This window comes from Colossoma macropomum, unplaced genomic scaffold (genome assembly GCF_904425465.1).
Source record: "Colossoma macropomum unplaced genomic scaffold, Colossoma_macropomum, whole genome shotgun sequence".
Lineage (NCBI taxonomy): Eukaryota > Metazoa > Chordata > Actinopteri > Characiformes > Serrasalmidae > Colossoma > Colossoma macropomum.
In genome coordinates, this window is record NW_023494800.1 from 33759422 (window position 1) to 33786530 (window position 27109).

The following is a 27109-nucleotide window of genomic DNA, read 5'->3' on the forward strand; positions in this document are numbered from 1 at the left end:
CATAGGGTTAGAAAGAGTGGGTGATAATTCTTAAAACAGGAATAGAAAGACTCCGAGCTGGCTACAAAGAGCGCCTGTAAGCTGTGATGTCTGCCAGAGGGGGTGTTACTAAGTTCCGACTCAGTAGGCAGTCCAAACTTTTGCAGATGCCAAGTTGTTTTGCCAATCAAATATAAAGTAACTGTATATAAAACAAGTTATTTTAAAAACAAAGAGGTTGTGGTCACTCCTTTCACTTCAACAAAGTTCGGCCGTTCATATACACACGCATGTTGAGTATGTGTGTGTGCCGGATGTGGGTATAGCTGTGTGTCTGTACTGTACCAGCTGTCTCTGTTTCGGGGGCAGGGCGGGGGGTGGTGCGGGCTCGTGGACTGAATCCGAGCTGCTGTAAGACTCGTGGATGCCGTAAACCTCCTGGAAGTGTTTGTTCCGCCGCTGCTCGTAGATGCGCTCGCTCTGAGGGGTCTGGTAGAAGACAGACGGCTGTGGCTCCGAGTAATCCTCCACAAACTGCATGTACTGCAGGACTGAACAGAGAGAAAACACACACATCACAAACCGCATGTCCAGTTACACACAGCGTAACCTGCATGAGAGAACGCAGTCGTGTACAGTCACGTCACAAACCCTACGGTTGCTCAACTGCTCAGTTGCTCAATATCCAAGCTTCACGTTTGCAACTGATGTGTGTCTGTGATTGGTGTGAACACACACTGTCTGATCTCACTGTGGACTTTTAGCCACATACTGGACATCTATCTGATCTAGGACCCCATGTGAAAGTGGCACAGGCTGCCCAAACTGGATTTCCTATATATGAGATTTAAGCAGGAACAACAAGTGAGGTCGTCTATTTAATCCTCTTCATTAGCCCTGTTTGTATTGTATGTGTGTGGGTGTAGATGGGTCTTAAAAGGCAACATACCGGTTAGCTAACAGGCTAATATTTCAGTAAGTAGTAAACAGTGACAAAGACAACAACACGTATTACCACAACAAACATTTTTCATTGTTGGTCAGGTGTTTTTTTTTGCATTTGCCCGGCACTCCCTGGTTACTGCATACACACTGCTCTAACTCAGTAATGGGCAGTATGGTCAAAAATATATATCATTTAAGATGTTTATCACATGTATAAGATGTATATGTATATCATGGTAAGATGGTTTCTGTATATATAAAATGGTAGAGTAAACCTACTATATAGAACCATGAACGCTCAAAAAACCTTTTTACATGATTAAGGGGTTTTTTGCATCATGAAAGCGTTCCTCAGATTGATGGAGAAATCAAATCAAATCAAATCAAATGTGCTGTAGAGGGTTCTATATAGCACTAAAAGGGTTCCACTACTGTTACAAGAACGCTTTTTGGTGCTATATACAACCCGTTTTGCTTAGAGTGTATTTACGCATATTCTGCTTATGCTTAGGTAAACTTATTTTATAGGTTCACTTTTAAAAAGAACTGAAGTAAATTGAAAATATTGTTACTGGGTAAAATAGTAAAATCAGAAATGAACAGTGAGTGTTTACATGCACTCAACAATCCAATCATCATCACATTTCTGCAGTTATCTGATTATTCAAATAGTCATGTAAACAGCCCACTCTGATTTCTTAGATCGGAGTAAGGTCTAGGAATCTGATTAAGAAATCCAATAAAGAGCTGGATTTAGCTCAGTAATCAGATCTCTCAGTGCATGTGAACTCTTACTCTGATTTCTTTCAGATTTCTCAGTCTGCACATGTGCGAAACAGACCGCAGTACTGGAAATAAGCAGCGTCGCTGCGAGACGCAGCAAAATGGTTTTGGAGCGATGTTGAAACCAAATACGCGCTTGACGAAATGAAGGATGTAAATATTCTTCATCTTCTAGATGATGTACGTTCATATTTTTAGGTAAAGTGGTGCAATGTTTTTTACAAAAACCCGCAGCATGAAGTTTGAGTTTTATGTTACATTTACATCACATCTTCTTCTTTGAGTTTATTGGCTGGTTGCAAAGCAGAAATCTGATTATTGTCTGACTCATGTAGACCTGGAGTTTCCCCATTATCTGATTACTGAAGTGCATGTAAACACACTGATCAGATTACTGACAAAATTGATTTTCTGCAGTTATTGGATTATTCAGTGCATGTAAACAAACTCAGACAGGTATTAATATTGCTTTACTACTTTAACAGGATAAAGGTGAGTGCCTGTGAGAACACAGCAGCTTCTCTGAGTGCAGCAAAAACGGTGCTGAATGTTTTAAGTCTGAAAGTCATTTGTCTCATAGGTGCATCTCTTACACCTGAGCTTTAATCTACGGGTGCCAGACGCTGCTGGAATTTGGTAAATATTGCAGCAATTCATCCTATCAGTATTAGTCGAAAAGCTGAAAAGCTTTTATGGGCGACGTCTCCTGAAGCAGCTGGCCGAGTGAGGGTCACAGAAGGCGGTGAGCGCATTGAAAGCCGCCTAACCTCCATGCTAAGCTAAAAGCAAACAGCTAACCCCAAGAGACAGACCTTTCCTTCCGCTCTCTTTTCCTGATTTAACTCATTACATTCCGATATCTGCACCTTTAACATCAAACCGGACTAACTTACCTCAGACTGCAGTTCACAACACGAGAGATGAGGGAATTAGAGTGTTTCGCACTGTATGTATGTCACGTTATCTGTGTTTATTTATGGCATATGAGCCAATATATCACCCTCTACTTCTCTAACGCTTACTGGTTTTGCTCTTTTTCTCCGGTAGAGGTGGTGGGCTGTCACTGAAGACGCTCGGAGTCTGGGCTTCGCTCCCGTTGCACTGTGGCCCAGGAGACACGGGTGTCACCAATGGAAACGGCGGTGTGGGCGTGTCCTCCTCTTGCAAGTTGTCGTAGTGCGAGGGAAGCCGCTCGTACAGCGGACAGGTTGACAGGATCGGAGCTGAGCGCCGCTTCTTCTGCGGCAGGGCGGGGGGCTGCTCCCCATTGGACGCTCCAGCAGCGGAGGGCGGAGTCCAGTGATCCAGAGAGCTCTGACTGGTCAGGGGGGCACTGAAGCGGGGGTGGGTGGGGCCTGGGGACGGAGACTCACTGAGGCTTTCTGGGAGAGGGCTCAGGCAGCCGCTGTGAACTGTGGGAAACGGTAAAGGCTCGGACACGGAGAGATCCTGATGAAGGAAGTCGTAGTCAGGATCGTATCCTTCTGTGTTATCTACAGAGAGAGAGAGAGAGAGAGAGAGAGAGAGAGAGAGAGAGAGAGAGAGAGAGAGAGAGAGAGAGAGAGAGAGATACATGCAATGACTACATGTCTCCACAAATAAAGCTCTGGTAAGAAACACCTGTGAGGCCTTTTTTCTGGTCCCCTCAAGGCTACTCGTTTTTCATTTTCAGGAAATAGTGCTCTTTTCAGAAACTGTAAGAATAAAAACATCTGACCTTCACACACTGTGTAGAACACACAGACATCCAGGATGCAGTTGACTGCAAAAGTTTGAAAATCCATGGTAAAATGGCTGTTTCTGATTTCTTTTTTTAATAAGAAATTGAACACATCCTCTGCCGGGAGCAAACTCAATTTCAAATTCTATTTATTTTCTAAGTTTAACATACTGGAAACAAATAAAACACAAAATTTGAAATGTGGCGAAACATTTGCACAGATCACACTTTGTTTTTTTTTGTCCCCAATATGTCAAATAGAGCAAATAAACAGTAATTGTGCATTAAAATTAGCAGAAGTGTGTTCTCTGTCGAGGGTGTGTTCACTTATTTTTCACTTCAACAAAACATTTCAATTGACTAGGGGCGCCCACAGGCTGTAGTAATACACTGTGTGTGTGTGTGTGTGTGTACCGAGCGTTTCGCAGCTGGTGTTGCGTGAGCACTGGCCGCTGTCTCTCTCCAGGGATGAAAGCTGCTCGTCCGACTTGCTCAGCTTTCCCATGCTGCTGCAGGGTGAGAGGCGGGGCGAATCCCCACCGTATGACTGGCTGCCGCCAGAAAAGCGTCTGTGGTGGAGGTCCACTTCGTACTCCTGCTGCTGTTACCACAGAGACCACAAACAACAACCACAATAAAGTCTACTTAAGGCAGCAATTTAAAAATATGGGTCAAAACTAACTGTGGGACGTAATGGATTTACTACACAACAGAGGGTAGAGAGGAAAGGAATTTAAAGGGTTACAATCAGGGTTAAGACATTCACAGGACAGATCATGGACCTGGAGAGAGTCATTAATAATAATAATAATAATAATAATAATAGTAAATCAGTTTTATTTATAGAGCACTTTTCATGCCAGGGGCAGCTCAAAGTGCTTAACAGACAGGAGATAAAGCTTAACAGTAATACAAGAAATTATAAGTATTAATTGAGAATCATAAGAAAATGACACAGATCAAATTAAAAGATAAGAATCCATGAGAAAGAGTTTTAATTAAGTGCTGAGTTAAAGAGATACGTTTCTAGATGCTTCTTAAAAGTGAGCACTGAGCTTGACTGTATGATAAAAGGTGGAATTGAGTCCCACAGTTTAGAAGCTGAATAACTTTGCATCAGTTCTGTTCATTTCAGAGAAGTAAGTGTCTTGGACGCCGGCATCTCAGCTTCACAGGTACCAAAATCTAAACCAATAATATGAGTTTTAAATTTCAAGTGACTGATCATGCTAGAAATGCAATAGATTGGCATATTGGTATCAATGGGTATCTGTATGGGGCCGAAATCAGCAGAAAATACTGGATGAAATATTGAAGAGAGAAAAAAAAAAAGAATGAATCTGATCCAAATCTATCCTGTAGCTGTGTAGCTCTTCCTGTGGGGTTAACATAGTGAGCAGTGTCAGCATGATAGCCTAATTTTAGGTGCTCGATTTTACCCTCCATAACTTCAGAACGGTTTAAGCTACAGACATGATACACATATCAGACGATTCAGCAGATCCAGTCCAAACTAGCTAGTGTGATGTCATCTAGCTGTGATGTCATAATCAGTGAGTAATTCTGCTCGGAAAATCACCCAAGATTTTATTTATTATTGCTCTGTTTTCTGCCCTTCATATTCCAACAAAGGGTTAAAACAGCGACATGATTCACACATCAGATCACTCATCAGACTCTGTCCTCACCATCCAGAGTGATTTCATCCACCTGTGACCGTCCATCAGCCAGCAATCCAGCTCCAAAATCACCCAAACCCACTCGCTATTGTTATACTACATCTCTGCTTTTAGCCTTCATATTATAAACAAAGCATTAAAAATAGCGACATGATTTACACATCAGAACACTCAGAGGAACCTGCCCTCACTAGCCCTCACTGAGAGAAACCAGCTCTAACATCCCACAACCCAGAAATACAGCACAAACACACAGCCAGATCACTGTAAAACCTGCTGTTAGCTCTGCTTTAGCCCTCATATTGCAACAAAGGGTTAACTGAAGAGCTTCAATTTAAAAAAAAAAAAACTTTTAATATTGGTCTCAGGATCAATATTAATGCTGCCTGGCTGGCTCATTCTCATAAAACCGCTTCTAACCAGGCCCATAAGTATTAGGAGGGTCATAATCATCATGCAGATAATCAATATTTATATATTTTAGTAGCTCAGTGAAGAGAATTTTGCAAACGTTAAATGTCCCAGCTGAGTTGAAAGATTTGCAACAGATTAGCAGTATATTTGGCAAATCTGCTGTTTTTATTTGAGGTTTAGTGTTAGAATAAACGGTCAGAGCTCATGACTGGGGTCTGTACCTGTTTAAGAGCTCCGGGTGGCAGGTTGAGGCCACAGTTGGTCCTGCTCATGGGCGCCACGATGGCAACTCGGGGGGGAGAATGCGCGGACTGGCGCTTCTTTGGAGGCAGAGCGGGTGGGCTGCAGGAAAAACAATCATAATAAAATTTAAACTTTATTAATATGTAACAACATCAAGTGAATTAATCACCAAATACACACAGCGAGCAAAGTTAGTGAGGGCTGGGGATTTAAATTCACCCACACAAACTGAATCAATACAAAAAACTCCCGATCTTGAAATCGGGAGGGGTTTCTGGGTATTTCTCAGCTCAGCTAGGTAACCAGGGAAACAAGGGAGCTGACCAATCACAAATTATCATGAGGTTGGGGTTCTGAGGGCAGAGCACTTATTGGTCAATCATGCAAATTTGCCACAATCAGGCTTTGTCCCTGATTGGCTGACATTCCGCAATGTGCACTCGAGACTGAACACACATTGTCCCATAATCACATGCATATTACGGCTCCCCTCCAATCAGGAAGCCCGAGGGGCGGGGCTGTGTGATGTCACAATGCACACAGAGCACCCCATTGGCTGACGTACGTTTCCATCACCGCCGCCCTCCACTGCCCGGCAACAGGATCGGAGCACAACTGCATCCTGCTCCTGGCCCAGGACAACCAAACGATGACACAGTGCAGAGACAAAGGAGCAGGATGATCAAACGACCGCAGAGCACATAGAAAAAAGGATGAAGACCAGAGAAAAAAAATGAAGACAGAAAGACAACATAATGGCAACAGGCAAGGAGAGAGAGAGAGTAAGAGAGAGAGAGAGAGAGAGGGAGAGAGAGAGAGAGAGAGGGAGAGAGAGAAAGGACACATACAGATATTCACATACAGTGTGATAAACAGAACTGACCGACTGATACCTGACCGTCACACTTCAAAATAAAATCCATGCCCCGCCCACAAATGCATTCTTTCATAGCAACTGTTGCCAAGTTGAACAAGCAGTACAGAATGCTGAAAAAAATCCATTAAACTTAACACTTTGTACTGACAGCTAGCACACGTTCACTATATGGCCAAAAGTTTGTGGACACCTGACCATCACGCCTATATGAGCTTGCTGGACATCCCTTTCAAAAATGGGCATAAACACGGAGTTGCCCTCCTCCTTTGCGGCTATAACAGCCTCCACTCTTCTGGGAAGGCTTTCCACCATATTTCGGAGTGTGTCTGTGGGAATTTCTGCCCATTCAGTCAAAAGAGCATTTTTGGGGCCGAGCCCAAAACATTATAAAACAGCCCCAGACGATTATCCCTCCTCCACCAAACTTTATGGCACTGTCCATTTTGTCTATCAGAATGCCAGACAGTGAAGCTGATTCATCACTCCAGAGAACGTTTCCACTGCTCCAGAGTCCAGACTGCTTTACATCACTCCAGCCGATGCTTGGCACTGCGCATAGTGATCTCAGGCTTGTGTTCAGCTGTTCAGCCACGGAAACCCATTCCATGAAACTCCTGACGCACAGCTCTTGTGCTGATGTTGCTTCCTGAGGCAGTTTGGAGCTCTGCAATCAGTGATGCAAAAGATGGTTCACGATTGCTACACACTGCAGCACTCGTCAGCTTCACCACGTAGGTTTGCGTGGTCTGCCACTTTGTGGCTGAGCTGTTGTTGCTCCTACACATTTCCCTTTACAGTAACAGCACTTACAGTCGTCTGGGGCAGGGCAGAAATCTCACAAACTAACTTGTGGCAAAGCTGCATCTTATGACAGTGCCATGTTTAAAGTCACAGTATTCAGTATTACCTGTCCTACTGCCAGTGTTTGACTGTGGAGACTACATGGATACGTGCTTGATTTTATATACCTGTTAGCAATGGGTGTGGCCGAAACACCTGAATAATTAGGAGGGGGGTCCACATACTTTTGGCCATATAGTGTAGTTACACTATGTCAGGTCAGCGTCAAGTCAATACATAAACAAACTACTGATCTATCAGCTAACAGACCAAATCTTCAAACCACAAACTGGGAGTGTGTCTATTCCTCATTTTAAAGATTAGGATATTTTAGCGTATTTTATGTTTGTGTAACACATTTAAATGCAGTATCAGTAGCTTACAGTCCTGGAGGGCTGGTGTCCAGCACAGTTTGGAGGTTTCCCTGCTCAAACACACCCACTTAACCTGGCAATGAACAGATAAGTGTAATCAGGTGTGTTGGAGCAGGTAAATCACCAAACTGTGCTGGACACCAGCCCTCCAGGACTGGAGCTGAGCACCCCTGGTTTATAGTAACAAAAAAAAAAAAACATTTTAATTACTAAGTAAACCTTCCAGCAATTCCTGTACAGACTGTTTCACTGAGGTTAATATCCCTTAAACATTAGATAACGGACCATGTAGCTCTCTTTAACCACCTCACAGATCAAACCTTACTCATTTTTGGCTAGTTTAACCCAGTTTTGATGAAAGACGATGAGCTTAACCGCACGAGTACTGTCTCATGCACAAATCAGAGACCACCCTTGATTTAATTTTGAACTGAATATTTGATTTCAAGTTAAAATGGCTATTAAGTGCAAGCGGTTCTTTTTTCAGCATTAGGAAAAAGTATGTTTGAGAGAAATGTACACAGCTCTGAAAAGCTTGTCCAACCCAGCAACAGCAACTAAAAACAGAGCACGTTTGTGAGAGGAGCACTTAGACGACTAACTCAATTCAGATTCGATTAGACTGATTGTGTTTCTATAGAGTAAGAAAGAGTTTCAAACTGCACTCTTATGCACTCAGATTGCATCACACAGACTGAAAAGTGCCAAGCAGCCGTCTCCTCACTGCAGACGTTCCTCTTTCAAGCGTGTTTCACTACCGTAAATCTATTTGCTCTCTTGTGGAGCAAGACTGAAGGAGAGAGGAAAACAGCGCTTCTGCTTTGTAGAGCACAGACAATAAGGGTGGGAGGCTGTGTGTGTGGAAGAAACGCAATCATATTTAAATATGGCTCTCCACAGCTATTATTAAGCTGAGGGGGAGTTCATTATGTTGCCTCATCAACTGGAAACTGATATCACTACAGAACAGAGGTGCCCGAACGTTGTGGTGCGGCAGCCAAACACTCAGTCTGGTGTTTTTAGCTCAGCATTCCCCACCGTCTGACCGAACGCTGGTATATTTAGCCTGGTTAATTCATTCCCATCTGAATTTAATTTTAAAATTCACTTGAACATCGGAAATGCAAAAATAAAAACTAGTTTATTTAGCTACTTCACGTCAGCTGTTCACTGAAGTAAATGTTTCCTCCAAGACCTTATCACACCAGGACTGACCATAATCGCCTGACCACAGTGACCACAGCATAATGCTTAAAGCTGGCTTTTTATAAACAACTGACAGGATAGCGTGGATGGGGGAGAACATTCTAGAACAGTGCGCATAAAAGGAATAATCTACAGGAGCGTGAACAAGAAAGAAGAGTCTAGAACAGTATGAAAGGAGGGAGAACATTCCAGAACAACATGAACAAGGAGAATATTCTAAAATAGCATGAAGGAGGAAAACATTCTAGACAAGAAAGAATGGGAAGAACATTCTAGAACAGTGTGAACGGGTGAGAACATTCTAGAATGGTGGGAATGAAGAAGTAAGTCCAATTACAGTGTGAATAGGAAGAACATTCTACAACAGTGTGCATAAGAAGAATAATCTACAGGAGTGTGAATGGAAAAGGAAGACTCTAGAACAGTGTGAATGGAGGGAGAACATTTCACAACAGCACGAACGAGGAGAATATTCTAGAATAGCATGAATGGGAAGAACATTCTACAGGATCGCGAATCAAGCAACAAGAATCTAGAATACTCTAGTGTGAATGGAAGGAGAACATTCAGCAGAAAAGGGAAGACTATTCTAAAACAATGGGAATGGAGAAGAACGTTCTAGAATAATGTGAATAGCAGGGAATACTCTAAAACAATGTGAAAGAGAACGCCCTAGAGCAGTGTGAATGAGAGAGAAGACTGTGTAACAGTGTGAACGGTGAGAGTTTTGTAGAACAACATGAATGGGGAGAACATTCTAGAACAGTGGAAAAGCAGAAAATATTAAAAAACGGTGTGAATGGAGAGGAATATTCTAGACAGTGTTAACGGACAGAACATTCTAGAATGGTGTGAATGAGGGGAAACATTCCGGACAACAGGGAACGGAAGGAAAAGTTGATAAACAGTGTCGCTGGAGAGAAAGAACATTCTAGAACAGTGTAAATGGGGAGTTGTTCAGTTAACAAGCTGTTATTGTGATACTGAATTTGAAAGTTACAGAGAAATTCCAAAATTTCTGTATAATTAAGTGGTTAAGATGTAAACAGAGTCATTCAGAGTGGTTTGGTGTGAAACGCTCTGTTCTAGAGAAACTTACAGAGTCAGAACTGTCCACAGTGGTGGTGATAGGAACCAGACGTCCACCTCTAAAAGCTCCCTCACAGAAAGTTACTACATGGAATGGTTATGAATTCACTGCCTGATGTCTTGTTTTACAAATATGTTTTGAGAAGATTTTGGCCTAAAATATCATTTTAAATCCATTCATTGTGGAAATTTTTTTTTTTCCCATCATCAACATTCCATATAAACTCAGAAGACTCGTGTAGGTTCACTGGTGGTTTTGATAGTAAATAAAATGTCTATATTTGTGTTGTAGTCATGGCGACCCCTGGTTCCTATCACCACCACTGTAAAGACATCTGGCCCATTTCACACCAAACCACTCTGAATGACTGTCTACGTCTCAGTGACTGAACCACACAGAAAAAGTGGTGGACTTTCCCTTTAAAGGTCAAACATTAGCTTGTTTTGGTCCAGTGTCCAGTCCTGACGTGATTTACTCATCAGTACTTTAACAGCACTTTAAATTATCCCCAAAATCTCATTCACTAAACAAAAAAAATGAGGACGTCTGTTGTTTTTTCATGGGGTAACATTTTATGAACTTTATGAATATTTTGTGTGAATCATCCACAGATTATGAAAGTAGGGACCAAATCAAACATTCACAGGTCACATTCAGGTCAGGGCAGGTCTGTTTGGGCAGCTCTGTTAATGACATTACAGTGATGGACACTACTCCCTAGTGTACAGCAGAGCTCTCACTTTCCACAACACACTACACTACTCACCCACTAGTGTTCTAAACACTGACAGTGTTCTAGATCATATCCTACAGACTACGAGCTACTGTACCGTTTACCTCAGTCTGGAAGCTGTAAATGTGATAGTGAAGGTGTGAGTGCACATAAACACAGGCCCTAGTTATTTAATACAACCTAATATTTAAAATACTGCCACCGCCATGTTACACTTTTACATGTCGAACATTTTATTAGGTGCCCTTTCACACTGTGCGCTCGTTTCCTGATGGACACAACAATTATGGTCCAAAACAACTTGGAATAACATAAACTCTTCTTAGGTTAATGTACAGTGGCCCCCTGGATATTTGTGCCTCACTCCAAGACTTTCATTTTCTGTTTGACACAGCAGTCTTTTAGCAGCTGAGCCTCAGATTGTTATCGCTTGAGCAATTTTTCTCCAGACTGGAATTTCTTCCATGGCTGGAATTATTCTCCAGGCTTTCTCCTCACAAAGACTCCACCACCAGTCTGATGTCGTGCTAAAAGTGTTTTTTTCTCAAAACTATATCATTTTGTTAAACATGTTATTAAGTTCAATAATGGCGAAAAGTGTCCAAATACTTTTTGGGGCCACCGTATTAAGTGTTAAGTTAAGCCTTTTTCCTTCTCCTATAGAGACACGACAGCGACGATACACATCCACCGCATTTTAGATCTGCTTTTGTAGTTGTTTGTTTTGCTAAGAATTTGTCGGAAGACTCCGTCTACAGTAGCTGTTTTATCGTGGCTGGGATTAAACCCCCAATCAAAATCTCACATTCTCACCTGTGTTCTGCTAACTTCAGCCCCGGAAGCGGAGGCTTGGGCGGAGCCACTTCCTCCTCGGAAATGTCCGTCAAACTGTCTGTGGGAGTGGCAATAGGCGTGGTCTTGTTCAAGATTTCCTTCTCCCGCTCCGTTAGAGGCATTTCACACTCACTGAGAGAGGAGAGAGAGAGAGCGAGAGAGAGAGAGAGAGAGAGAGAGCGAGAACGAGAGAGAGAACGAGAATGAGAGAGAGAGGTCTCAGACATGGAATCTGCATGTACATGATTTAAAATGAGAAAATGGGAGGACCAGAAAACACAAATTTATTAATAAACATTCCGACCTGCAATACAATGAATTATACAGAGTATACAATTAATAAATCCTCCTATTCAGTTACAGCAGTTTAGATCCTCCCATTCAGCCCACAGCAGTTTAGCTCCTCCTATTCAGCCCACAGCAGTTTAGCTCCTCCTATTCAGCCTACAGCAGTTTAGCTCCTCCTATTCAGCCCACAGCAGTTTAGCTCCTCCCATTCAGCCCACAGCAGTTTAGCTCCTCCCATTCAGCCCACAGCAGTTTAGCTCCTCCTATTCAGCCCACAGCAGTTTAGCTCCTCCTATTCAGCCCACAGCAGTTTAGCTCCTCCTATTCAGCTACAGCAGTTTAGCTCCTCCTATTCAGCCTACAGCAGTTTAGCTCCTCCTATTCAGCCCACAGCAGTTTAGCTCCTCCTATTCAGCCCACAGCAGTTTAGCTCCACCTATTCAGCCCACAGCAGTTTAGCTCCTCCCATTCAGCCCACAGCAGTTTAGCTTCTGCCATTTCACCTACAGAACTTTAGCTCTGCCCACTCAGCCTATTTTAACATGGTCATGCTGGGCCTGTGCCCTGCAACAGAATCCTCCTATTCAAGAGGCCTTGTGGAAAATAACCATGATAAACAGTCAACCTGGTTAACTGATCATTTTGAGGCGCACACAGTATTGATATTGTAGAAGGCTATAATATGCAAATGACCCCCTTAAACTAATCACAGTGTCATTTATTGTGTGCTTTGATCATCCTGACCCACTTCAGTTGGGTTTCTGTGGGTTTTTTGATGAATCAAGGTACCCATGTAATCCAACAAGAGTAAACTATTCTGATTATAATCATGCAGGTTAATCTGTAACCCTTTAACCAAATCACATTATCAATTCAGTGCTTTATAATACACAGCAATACAATTAAAGTAATAATATATGCACACACACACAGAAACTATACCTCTCGGGTTTGGCCACAGGGGGCACTGGCTTGCTGGGAGATGTCGGGGATGGCTGCTCTTGCTTCTCTATAGTCAGTTTCACCAACTCCTGTTACACGCACACACACACACACACACACACACACACACAAACACACACACACAAACACACGTCAATGTAAAAAAAAAGGTTCCTTGTGCAACCTGCTACGCTAAAGTCCCTCCCAAACCACTGTGAATAATATAATCCCATACACAACCACTGAAGGTCAAAGTAAACAAACACAAACTTCTGAACCGCTTACCTTCACACCATCCAGCACCGCCTTTATCACCGTGGTAACGGTTGTCACAGTGTCCTTGTCGTCAAGGTCGATGCCTTCCAGCATCACCTGGTCAGACCAGCGGATGAGATTAGCCAAACTCTGATACACTCGATTATGACAGGAGGATATGGCCGAGCTAGAGAGCGAGAGAGGGAGAGAGAAAGAGGGAGCGAGAGAGAGAGAGACACACAAACACAGCTGAATTTGAATTTCTACACGTCAGCTGATCCAAATATTGCTGTAACTCCTAACCAGATTCCTAACCATAAACATGACCTAAACCTCAACTGTAACCAGAACCACATCACTGCATAAACATCAGAGATCACTTCATTTATTTCATTTCCAGTCAAAACAGCCATCAGGGTTAAGTTTTTCATTTTTCAGGACACATTTCTGCGGATGGAACTGAGGAAAGTCAAAGAAAACCAAGGAAAAAAGCAGGAGTTTCCAAAACAGATTAAAATCTACAGAGAAAGTCTGCCTCCTAACAACCACCTGGAAGAGCTGGTCGACCCCAAAACTGGCCCCCATCAGATAAACAGCACTTAAAGCTTTCATCTCTGAGAGAGAGGAGAAAATCAAGCTGCTTCAGATCTGAAAACATCCACAGGTGTTTCTGTCCATCCTTCCACTGTGAGAAGCCGACTCAGCGCTGTGGGTCTGAAAGGATGTGTAGCTGATCAAGAAGAACCTCACTGAGAAAAGGAGACGGACACATCAAACAAAGAAGCTGAACGATGGACTGACCACCCCAGAGTCCAGACCTCAACACCACTGAATGTGTTTGACTACTTCAGAAAATCATCAACCAGCTTCTAAGACTGAACTTTGGAGGAGTGTCTGCAGATTCTTTGAGGAACTGAAAGTGAGTCTCCTGAACAGAATGGAAGCTGGAATGAAGGCAAAGACTAAATATTGAAATATCATATTTAGTCGTTGATGCTTCTGTGTGTTTTTCTGCTAAATATGTTTCTGCTTTTTAATAACTAATGAATAACTAGTACTTAATAACTGTTCTGTTAAGTTAAATAACTGAAAAGTGGTCTCTGACTCTGACACAGTGCTGTGCAACTACAAACACACACACAGCCACACAAACATCCTCCTACCAAACATGTAAACATCTTACACACACGTCCTCTCCTACCTGTGTTGGACTCTTGCCTCCACCTGCACGAGAGGCAGAATGGCCTCCAGAACTTTGCTGGCGGATCCTGGCAGCATCTGCAGCACTTTGGAATCCACTGCCATTTTGTCCACGATGGTTTTAAAATACCGCAGCGCGCTCACCACCTCCTTCTCCTGCTCCTCCAATCGGCTCACCTTCTGTACAACAACGTGAATATTAAACAGGGTTAATAAAGGGACTCAGAAAAGGTTCCCACTGTGCTCCAGTCTTTATGGTTGGGAGGCTGCAGCTTAGAAGAAAAACGGCTGTAGTTCATGCTGAGTTAACTGAGCCATGAAGACCAAAACTGAGATTATGCTGAGTGCAGCTGTGAGATATACCAATGTGCTTGTCAGCTAATGGTTAGCCCCATGTTAGCCCGTAGTTAGTCCCATGACCAGGGGTCAGCAACCCAACTGTTAAGAAGAGCCATTTTGTCCTTTCAACAAAAATCTAACCACCATGAGAGCCACAACATTTAACGTCCATTTTACCATCTTGGCTGTAAATATGTCTCGGTATGTGCTGAAGTACTAGTATAGGATAAAAAGTATAACATAAGTAAGAATCCAGACTTAAGCTTTAGCTCAGTTAAAGCTGCCTTTCTCGCATCTCCAGCAGGAAACTTTTCCTCAAAAGTAGAACAGTTTCTTGTAAAACGTCTCTCAACGTTCGACTTTTTATGAGGCTGAAGTTGCTTCTCATTCGCCAGCTTCTTGTTTGAATTTTCCCATTCCGACTTAAATGACTGCAGCACCATTTAAGGTGGAACGGGAAAAGTTCATTGAGAAACTGACTTCAGCGTTGTGACTTTTTAGTGTTTGACAGTTTCTCGTTGCAGATTAAACGTATCAGGAAACCAGCTGGAGTGATTATAAATGCGAATAAGTCTATTTGCCTCCAAATTATCAATGTTCGTCTTAAATCTTTTTCTTTACCTTTTCGTTAGCTTTTAGCTAGGCCAGATTGTTGTCTATGTTGCTATGGTGACCAGCAGTCTGCGCTGATCATCAGGGTTTAAAGGGTGAATCAGCAAGTCTACATTAACTCCAGTGTTTAAGACCATTTATTGTTAAACTGTGTTGAACGATCAGCAGAGCTTTATTTTACTGTAAAGGAGGATTATTTTATTTTTACCTACTAATCTAATTCAGCTGTGGAGCCACAACAGGGCAGTAAAAGAGCCGCATGTTGCCGACCCCTGACCGTGACACAAAAGCTTAAAAGCTGCAAGCTATTAACTTTATGCTATTAGTTGTTTTATTATGCATATGATCTGGTTTGCTGATTAATATTAAATCACTGACTAAAACTGCTGGTTATCAGTCAAAGGAATTTGCAAAAGTTTAGCCTCCCTAGTTGGACAGTGTAGTATAGAGTTAGCTTGTGTAGAATTGTGTTGGTATGTGTGGTTTAGAGTTAGTTGTGTAGTTCGTAGAGCTGTTAGAGTGCAGAGGTCATGCAGAGTTGCCGCTGGTACCCTGTTGACTGGTTTCTCCGTGCTTTTGACGGCCGGCTCCGGCGGGTGCTGCTTGCCCTTCTTGGAAGGCGTGCGCTTGATCTTGGGGGAATGGAACTTATCCATCAGCTTCATGGTGAAGGAGGAGAGGTGTGACCTCTGGGAGTCTGCAAATCAGGAGAAAGAGAGGGATTAGAAAAGGAGAAGAAGGAGACAAAGAAGAGGAGGAATAAAAAGAAGGATTTTTCTCCTTTTCCTTTTTTCTGTTTACATAATAACTAGAGACTCGCAATGCACGCTGGCACACCTTCGGCCGATGTGGTGATCGATGGTGCGCTACAAATCACACTGTGAGATTTTATAGTGCCCTCAAAATTACTCTGGAATTCCAGTTCATGATTTGGACACTCACAGAAAAATGGCCGACGTGGGTAATAGTGCCCTTAAACGCAAACGTCCAAATGGGATGCATTTGGAACACAGCCAAACACAGTTTAGTATGTAATGGAAGGCCCAATCCCATTTTACTCCTTGCCCCTACTTCTTAGCCCTTAGCCCTCTGTTTTGCGTGTTCACGTCTAGGGGTGGGGTGTCCCGACTGTTGTTGAGATAGAGGGGTACATGACAGTGTTGGGGCTACATGACCCTCCAAATGGAGGCTTTTCAGAGACTCCAAACAGAGATATGAGAAAAAAAAATAACGGCAAGATGGCTGAACAAAAGATCAAAGAATTCACACACACACACACACACACACACACACACACACACACACACACACACACACACACACACACACACGTCACACAATTGTGAGAATTTTCTCTGTTAAAAATTACAATAACCACTGTTTTATCTTAGTTTAATGTTGTTTCAGTGTATTATGGTCCTTTTATTCACAAAAAGCATTAACAATCACTAACAGATCGGATACGTATCGGATTTCAGCACCACATCTGGAAGCGTCTCAAATCGGAATTGAAAATGTCAGATTCAGTGTGTTTATCTGTTCACACTGACACACAGACACACATCTGAGTCACATATGAGGAAAAGATTGGATTTGGGCCACTTTTACCCGCTGTGTGAACACAGCCTAACCGTTCACCGTTGCTGTTTCTGAGCTGAAGATTAGCAGCTGTTATCTTGAAGACTTCAGATCGGTGATCATCAACCCTGATCATGGAGATCTACCTTCCTGCTGAGTCGGGTTCCGACCACCATCTGCCACACCTGTCCCTGATAGGCAGGATCAGATGTATCACTGTCAGGAAAGTGCAGAGCAGCGTGTTAGATGCAGGTTGGAAGTAAACTACGCAGTAAAGTAGATCTCCACGAAGAAGGCTGGTGACCACTGCTTTAGACTGACCCCTTTCTCGTACCAAAGACGCAGAGTGGCCTCACTGTCTCTGCACCGGTATTCCGTAGCCTGTAACCTTAAGAAGTCTATACTTGTATTGGAGGGGTTATTATTTAAATATTTTTGATTAATGTTTCACAAATTGAAATATGAAATTTGAGTGAAAGGTCCATCCCTAGCGTGGCCTCTCCAGCGGAATATCTCAAGTACAGCAGACGTACAAGCGCTGCCCACAGAGTGATAAGCATCACCACACAGACAAGCTCACTCCCACCGGAGACAAACACAAACAAACTCAGCTGCTCTGAGGAGCTTTATCATAATTGGAATTTCATGGAGCGCGATTGGGCGAGAGCGATAGTGTCAAACATGTTAGGGCTGCCAGATTTCAGCCAGGGCAAAACCGGACGGGCTTTGGGGGGGGTGGTGGTGTTGGAGGGGGTCTTCAGCAAGTATACAAAAATAGGTCCATCACGACTGAAATATTAGCTGATGATTAAATGCAGAACTCATCACGATTTACAATTTTATCATCTGTTTTTATTGTATTTCTTCTGTCAATCAGCGCTCAGTAGCAGTGACGCCAACCAATCAGCTGTGGAGAAATGATCACTTTGTTTTCTTTCTTTTTTCTTTCTTCTTCCTGAATAAATGGCCAGAAACTGGTTTAATTTTTCATTTTTAGCCGTTGAGCTCCATCCACACCCATTCATTGAGGACTCGCTCGCGGGCGCCATCTAGAACCGTGAGAAATATGAAGCGGCCAGGCTCCCTTTAGACGAGCTCCTGTATCAGCGCTGCTCTCCGAGCCACACCGGAGACTGGAATGTAGGGGTGTGTGAGATGGCTGATAACTCTGCAGGAAACCGTGCAGTGTGTGTATTATAGTTTTTGTGTGTGTGTGTGTTTTGGTGTGAACGTTGACGGTCATTGTTGCAGCGAGGGGCTCTGCCTTTCCGTCCTGACCGTGCCCAGAAGAATGCCTTGTGGATTGGGGAAGTCATATTGTAACCAAAATGAGCTGGAACCACACCTCAGCATGAGAACACACACACTTAGACGCCGCACGTTTACGCTTGATAAACGGAGAGACTGACCAGCCGGATTACTGACCAGGGCCAATATTAACGACTGCTCGACTGCCCAGTAAAATGCTAAGTCAGGACAGCAGCGGTGACGATCACTTGCTTCACTTGATTCTCCGCTCTAGAGAAACTTACCGAGTCAGAACTGTTCACAGTGGTGGTGATAGGAACCAGACGTCCACCTCTAAAAGCTCCCTCACAGAAAGTTACTACATGAAACGGTTATGAATTCACTGCCTGATATCTGAGGGTTTGTTTTCTGATAGTTTTAGCATAAATCATATACAGTTTTTAGTGTGTTAAAATGAAAAGATTTTCATGGTTATACGATATGCATCACATTATTTAGTTTTTCTGAGATTTAGTAAGTTGGAACAGACAAAATAATAACCTGTAAAGCAACATATAAAAAATACTATAATAATAATAATAATAAACCTAAACAGGGCCTAATTATGCTCACTTTATAACTAAACATGTAATAGGTCAGTGTTCTTTAAGTGCTGACAATATTCATGATACTCTCAGGAAAACCTTTTTTCATGGCTGGTTGTTGTTGCTACAGTTACAGGCGAATAAGGTGGAGTGACACAGGAATTCACAGACGCTGACATAGAGCCTCTCAGCCAGTCTCACTGCCAGGTCCAGCGCATTGTTTCATGCCAGCCGACAAGGGAAACTAACTGGTACACAAGGTAGTTTTAGAGCACGCGTGTCAGGCTCCAGTCCTCGCGGGCCAAAACACTGCAGACTTCAGCTCACTGCCTCACTAAACACACCTGATTCAGCTCAGCAGCTAATTAAAGCCTTCCTGAATTGAGTTCAGAGGGTCAGATGAAGGTAAACGCTGATCTCCACAATACTTTGGCCTGGAAGATCCCCAGTTTGACGTGTTTTAGAGTGACATAAAACACCAAAAAAGACCAATAAACTGTTCATTATACGCGGTTCCAGCTGCCTCTTAAGAAGATGGGAAATGAACGAGAACTAGAACCGTAAATCCAGTCGGTTTATGTTTGATTCAGTGCGTGTGTTTGAACGTGCAGTGGGAGAACTCTCTTATAAAGTGAATGCTTCTTTATCAAACGACAAAAAATAACCACGCAAGGTCGCGAAGTTACTGACCTGGAAAGATCAGTCAAAAACATAATTCTGTTTCCAATATCTTCGTTAATTAACTCTCAGGATTAGTCTAAAATCCTGCTGCACCTGCATTATCCACCCAAAATGAATTCTTTGCTGTTGTGATGTAACACTGACTTGACCTAAAACAGATCATAATCTGGATTAACGTTCTGAAACGTACCTGTAGGTGCAGACAGTTCTGCCCTCTGGAGTACAGGATTAGTCTAAGATGAGAAACTGGGGTAACGTAATTATTACCAGAGTGACTCTGTGATTTCAGACCCATCTCAGTCTGTAATATCAGATATATATGTCTGTAAAGATTACAGTGGCTTTTACCTACTTTAATACAACTCGTAGAGAGAGATTAACACAAAACATGACAGGATATTTACTGACGTCTTTAGTTGGGACTGAAATAACCTGAACTCGAGGACTTTCTGCGAATTTTTCTCACGCATGTGAACTCGAGGAAGCACCTACTTCAACAAGTTTCATGTTCTACAGAAAAAACTAATCCCATCTGAATAGTAGTTCAGCTGGAGTGGGGAAGCAATGGAGCGTGGGTAATGTAGTATGTTAAAAATACCACTACTGAATCCATACGACAGATCAATCTCACACACACACTATTCAGCAGTCAATAGCTGCTACACAACACGTCCCATTCTGCACACGGTTCAAAGGTCTTGATTAGCTGAATTTGTCTTACCTGCTATTAGTATTTTGATCGTTTGACATCCCCGATAAAAATAAACCCAAAACAACACCAAATACGTTTGTCTACTGGGATGGTCAGTTTCAGAACTGTGCTGCCCCAAATCAGGCTAATCCTTACAGCCAGTACTGAGGCTTTCCTTCCCAATTTGCCTCATGTCAAAGAAAAGGAATGGCAGCTCTATTTCTGTTATTAAACTGTTCAAAATGGCCGTCGCTAGTATTGATATCATCGCATTTCAAGGTGTAAAAGGGAGCAGTAAGTGCTCCTCACAGAAATCAGTACACACTTCTCCACTGTTATTTGAGAGTCAGTGTTTGTTAGTAAGTACATTTTCTTTATACAGCACATTTAAAACCAAAGTGCTTTAAAATTAAACACAGAAAGGATTCCCACCTTCCGATCACCACCACCGCACATCACCACAACAGAGCGCAGTCTGACAGTTCAGCAGCTGCTGACAGCTAATCGATTAAGGTGTGTTTTAAGTCTGTTTTTAAAAGCACAGACGGAGCCCAACGTCACTTAGGAGGCGGCAGCAAAAGCACGATCTTGTTTTTGTTTACGGTGAGACCGTGGAACAGTTATAAGAGACTGGGACGCAGACCTTAAAGATCTTGAGGGTGCATATACATACAACGCATGTCCACAACATATCGTCACTGTCCACAGAAAATCATGCATCTCCGTTTTTGGCGATTTTCATTTTTCTTTAAATTTCAATATCGCAGTTCTCCTCTGCACTGTGTGAACATTTCATGATGATTGGACTAAAAAAAAAGCCCCAAAATCAGTTACAATAAAAACTTCCATTAAAAGTTAAGGCCGTTTACCATTTTGGAGATACTTGTTTTCTTTGGACAGCGACGATGTGCAGCTGCCTGACCATTCAAAGCTTTAAAAACCAACAATGCCATTTTATACTGGATTCTGTGATGCACTGGGAGCCAGAGTAAGGATGCTAGAACTGGAGTAATGCGCTCTCTTTTCTTCAGACCAGTTAACTTTCTGGCTGCAGCATTTTGAACTATGTGCAGAGATAGGGACGCACAGAATATTCAGCAACCGAAATTATTCAGTTGAAATAAAATAAATAAATAAATAAATCACTTTCAGTGAAAAGACAGAACAATTTATACTAAACAAAGTTTTTAATGACGCTATTTTTCGAGGTTCCGGCTGTGGAGCGAGGCACTCTTTGTAAATGCAGCAAACATGTCGGCTGTGCGGAGCTTTTTAAAGTGTCAGAGACCCAAGATTGGCCGTTTGCAGACATTGTTCTGCTGAATTGTCAGGAGGGGGAACAGCTTAACTTATTCATGTTAAGTAATATGGTCATACTGTATTTGTTTGGGGGCCAAATAAAAAAAATGTTTTACTAATTTATTTAAGTCATATTACATTTTTACTTTTATGGGGGGGCAAATTATTATTACTGTTTTTTTTTTATTATTTTTTTGCCAATTTATTTAAGTAATATTGTGCTTTGTTGGTATGTCTGCTGGGATGTTAAACGTTCAGTGTTCAATAAATATTTTTAAATTGCAGTTTAGTAATTGTTTTTTCTTTGATCCAATTTATGCAATGGTGAAAAAGTGGCAAAAATAATGAAACACCGTGAAAAACCGTGCTCGGTATTCGGTATCTGGCCCTCGGCCAAATGTTTCATTTTATTCAGTTTTAGCCAAAAATGTTCATTTCGGTGCATCCCTAGTCAGAGACCACTCTTTGTTTAGTTAACTTCAGTCAAAACCGCCATTAAGTACAACTTATTAATATTTCAGCTGATATTTAGGAGCAGATTAAACATATAATATTGTACTGTATAATGAAGATGATGAAGAATGTAAGAGAAAAAATAACTGGTTTCCAAAACTGGACTTCAAAGAATTCTTAAAACAACTGAACAGAACTGAAGACCTGAAAACATCCACAGGTGTTTCTGTCCATCCTTCCACTGTGAGAAGACGACTCAGCGCTGTGGGTCTGAAAGGATGTGTAGCTGATCAAGAAGAACCTCACTGAGAAAAGGAGACGGACACATCAAACAAAGAAGCTGAATGATGGACTGACCACCCCAGAGTCCAGACCTCAACACCACTGAATGTGTTTGATTACTTCAGAAAATGATCAACCAGCTTCTAAGACTGAACTTTGGAGGAGTGTCTGCAGATTCTTTGAGGAACTGAAAAGAATGGAAGCTGGAATAGAGGGTGGATACACTGAACACTGCTTTATTCTCTTGATGCTGAAAGAAGTATAATTCCTATTTAACTGTATTAAATGAAGGGTCTCTGACTTTTGCACAGCGCTCTGCGTATATATGAATAGATGACAACACAAAGTAGAACACATCTGCCCAGCTGTAAAACCCTATCCACTCTGACTGAGTGTGTATCTGTGCTCTGCAGATCGACACGACCCCTGCAGCCATGTCCATTAGCAATACCACACAATGCAGCACGTCTCCGTGGAGAACTGGGACAGTCGTCACACCGGGTCATGTTGTCGAGGGGAGGCTCCACCTCAGGCAGCCATGTCACATCCTGTTCAGTGTCACTCTGACCTCTGACTTCTGGGTCCAGTATGTGCAAACATCCGGTACACAGTCCCTGTCCGCATCTACATGCAGTAAAGACTCTTTGTGCAGAATATCTGGCAACCAGAGAATTCACAGTCAGTCAAAGGCGTCCATCAGTACAGTCACTCTGAACCGGGCGATCTGTGCTTTATAAGCTGAAAAACATCCTCGGTAATGATCTGCTTCAGACGGCAGAGCTTTCTGGACACTCTGCTCGCGCCTGCTGCAGACTTTCACTTCACTGGTCACTCTTTCAGCGCGGTCACTCTCTCCAGCTTATAACGACGGCACGACACCACCGGCACTGGGAGACATAATGATTCAGTAATTTGGCCCACCTGGCGGCCCTGATATCCGGCTTGTGTCTCTCTGCAGTTCTACTCACACTGAGTCAGACATTAGATTTCACTCATTTATTCCAAGACGCCGCACTGGAACACCTGACTAACACTGCAGGAAGAAGTTTGGGATCAATCACGTCTCAGATTTTTGGCTAAACTACATCGGCAACGTCACTTCTCTCACAGTGTAATCACAAAAATATCAAGGCTCAACAGAAATCCCAACAGAGTCCCGTGTGTTTCTGCAGTTCACATCCTCTATTCTCCAAACGTTAGTAGCTTTGCTTCACTTGCACTTCAACAGGTATATTTATATATTCAGCTCATATATACTAAAACGGGTATATTTACATTAGATATGTACATTAACATAAGTGTATTCAGCCTGTATCTACTAAAACAGATACATTTACATTAGATATGTACATTAACATAAGTGTATTCAGCCTGTATCTACTAAAATGGGTATATTTACATTAGATATGTACATTAACATAAGTGTACTCAGCCTGTATCTACTAAAACAGGTATATTCACATTAGATATGTACATTAACATAAGTGTATTCAGCCTGTATCTACTAAAACGGGTACATTTACATTAGATATGTACATTAACATGGTTGTATCCAGCCCTTATATACTAAAACAGGTATATTTACATTAGATATGTACATTAACATGGTTGTATCCAGCCCTTATATACTAAAACAGGTATATTCACATTAGATATGTACATTAACATAAGTATATTCAGCCTGTATCTACTAAAACGGGTATATTTACATTAGATATGTACATTAACATAAGTGTATTCAGCCTGCATCTACTAAAACGGGTATATTTACATTAGATATGTACATTAACACAAGTATATTCAGCCTGCATCTACTAAAACGGGTATATTTACATTAGATATGTACATTAACATGGTTATATCCAGCCCTTATATACTAAAACAGGTATAATTACACTGATTATGTACATTACCATAGTCAGTGTACTGGCTAGCATGACTTCGCGAGCTCTAGGCCTTTGAAGTTCACTCCTGGTTCGATGCCGGGGTTTGGCAAAGAGCCGTAAGGACCCTTTCCCAGGCACATATGCCATCACAGCAGTCTCCTATGATTCATGTCACTCTGACTTCATTCACAGGGAACATGGAGTCAGTTCTGTAACACAGTTCTGACACAGGCGTTTCACCATCTGCACATTCAGCCATTTTTCCTCTGCACTGTGTATTTATGAGAAAAAAGGAGGGAGACTGGACAACAACGTCACATCACTGTAGAGCTTATTCCCTGCAGAATCCAACTAGACTATCCAAGTAGATCCAACAGTAAGACTACAAACGGTGCCTCTCACTGGGTAATGCAGTTCTTACAATCAAATGTCCAAACATTCAGTTTCTGGAAGACCTGCATTCATTCATAACCCTATTTCTTAATATAAGATCTATTAATATATGCTTGATATACGGCTGCTGTCGCAACAAAACTTTGTATCTCCATTTGTCAGTTTACAGTTGTTGGCCTTATTTTAAAACGCCTGTTCCCCTTTAGAGAAGTAGTGGTGTGTATTTTTGTGATTAATGGACCCAAATGACGTCTGGTTCCACTGAATTACATTAAAAGTACAGTATGTTTTTTCCTTCCTTCTGTGAAATTATCGTTTTGGAAATAATGACAGCAGCGATATCTCAGTATATCCATCTCACAGCTCAATGTATGCTGTTTTTTTACACAACACAATGCCCAGAAAAAGTTACCACAAAAGCACACAGTGTTTTCATGATTAAACTACAAAGCGAAGAGATTCCACTAATCTGGCAGAATTAGAACTAGAGTTTTTGTTTTGTAAAAATAAGCAGATGTACGCGTCTCGTTTACATACTAAATGTAATTTCTTTGGAAAACCTCAAATACAAAACAAGAACAACGGTAAATATATCAGTAATCAAGTGGTAAAGATTCTGTGTACAGTTTAAACATAACAATCCCAGTAGTTTCCCGCCTTTAAGTACACAAATACAGATATCCATCATATTAAAAACCCATTTTTTTTTAAATCTGGAAGGACGTACCTTTACTGGACATAGCGACGGTGTAATGCATCATCACAAAGGCCACAGATTTAGTCCAACACACACACCTGTCCCCGCTGTCGCTCTAGCTCAGAGCCGCCGCTCTCGGCTTTGTCTCCGGCCCGCCCTTAAACTTCCTGTCTGGACCCCCAGTGTATGCCATCACTTCCTGTGCCACCCATCCTCTTTATGATGTACAACGCTGACCTACGAACTGCTGAGTGGCCTAAACGCTGACCAGCCTGCGCTCATGTATGAAATGTCCGTCACAGACCAACACGAACTGGACGTTGTCAGGCAGCTCCGGCGGTCGGTCGCACTGTGACTCACGCAGTGTTTCATTCATGCCTGTGATCTGCTCTTCTGCGAACTCGGTTACATCATCTCTATATCTGAATGAAAAAGCAGAAGAGGCGGCCGAGAGCTCGGCCTGTGTCACAGCTCTGCGATGACCAAAAGCCAGCGAGCAGCTTCCTTTTCCTGTCCTGCACGGTTTGGTGTAACACGCCTGAGACGACTAATCAGTCCTTAATGAGTTACAGTGGGCGTGACAGATCACAGCAAACAGTAACACGCGCAGGGCGGGGGTCCTCAAGGACCGGAGTGGAGAACAGGGCTGCAACTAACGGATTTCCATCATTAAGATTAAATTATGATTTCAATTAATGTAGGAAAGAAAAAGTGCAGTTCATCAGAAATTAACACTGAATATTTAACACTGTCTATTTAACATTTTTTAATTAGTGTTGCCTCGATACTGATACCGTATGAGTATTGTGGCCAATATAAACAATAACTGATTTATGTGTGTATTAATAAACACACACACACTTCTTAAAGCCATTCATTCAAGCTGCGTATGTTTTATTTGTGATACAGATCCCTACTTTTGCTCAAATTAATGAGTGAATATAAATTACACACATACATATACACACATATATATATATATATATATATATATATATATATATATATATATACATATATATATATATGAACACTGAGCTCTGTATTCCTGCACCACAGCATGGGAATCATCCTATTAATGGAATAATCTTTGACTCTCGTGCTGCTCAAAGGGACCACCGAGTGCACTGATGAAGTCAGAACCCGTTTGTTGTTTAAACTGAGGGGCTGATGACTTATGTTCTTAACTAGAACTGGGCTGGTCAGCTAGCTAACAGGCTAAAAGAGCCAACAGCCTAAACAGCTCCATCTAATATCACAGCCTTGACTTAAAGTACTTACGGTGTCATTAACAGTAAAACTGCATGATTAAAGTCTAAAAAAGTCACTTGAATGACTGACACACTTCAAACGTTCGTGTTTGAGTCAGAAGTTGCGTCAAACCCAGGCTGAATCCCAAACGGCTCCATACTCCCTAAGTAGTGTGCTAACCATGAGAGTTTAGAAACTGTAGCCTCTACAGCCAAACAGGGCATCATTTATTGAGTGTGGGTGTGTTTGAATCCCAAATCACTGTTTCTTAGCTGTATTTTGCTCTGTTGGGCTCCGTAGTGCACTATGTAGGGAGCAGGGAGCCGTTTGAGATTCAGCCCCAGCGTGAGAAGAGGGGCCGCTGGACTGGTGCTGAATAAGACTCACAGTGGTGGTGATTTGGTGACCAAACAGTACCTACAAAGCATACAAGTCTGGTACTGAACAGTGCTGTGATATCAAATGTTCATTGTTATACAACAAAAAGCTGAAAAGGTTCTCTAAAAGAATATATATATATATATATATACACACACACACAGAGAGAGAGACAGAGAAAGGAGATAGAGAGATGGAAGTAGTGCATATACAGAGATAAAGAGAGATAGAAAGAGAGAGACAGGAAGAGATGTGGGTCAGTCAGCAGGTCAGTGTGCTGATCGTTGAACTCGAGTGAAACAGTAACGCTGCTGGGCTGATGGACACGCTGAGCA

The 27109-nt window shown here is 42.2% G+C and overlaps 1 protein-coding gene across 8 annotated transcripts in view; it reads right to left on the bottom strand.

Annotated features, from left to right (window-relative positions):
- Positions 1-27109, bottom strand: part of rapgef1b (Rap guanine nucleotide exchange factor (GEF) 1b) — a 79451-nt gene that overhangs the window by 31590 nt on the left and 20752 nt on the right. For 3 of the 8 annotated variants that reach the window (XM_036588770.1, XM_036588766.1, XM_036588773.1), the window contains exons 2-11: positions 15905-16050; positions 14404-14582; positions 13233-13389; positions 12948-13036; positions 11697-11849; positions 6329-6391; positions 5742-5862; positions 3842-4028; positions 2730-3200; positions 325-530 (exon numbers count right to left, since the gene is read on the bottom strand). In XM_036588770.1, coding sequence (XP_036444663.1) covers positions 325-530; positions 2730-3200; positions 3842-4028; positions 5742-5862; positions 6329-6391; positions 11697-11849; positions 12948-13036; positions 13233-13389; positions 14404-14582; positions 15905-16050 — 1772 coding nt within the window. Of the gene's footprint in view, positions 1-324; positions 531-2729; positions 3201-3841; positions 4029-5741; positions 5863-6328; positions 6392-11696; positions 11850-12947; positions 13037-13232; positions 13390-14403; positions 14583-15904; positions 16051-25175; positions 25493-27109 lie in introns of those variants that run through there. The other 5 variants (XM_036588771.1, XM_036588774.1, XM_036588769.1 and 2 more) reach the window with 4 other exon arrangements.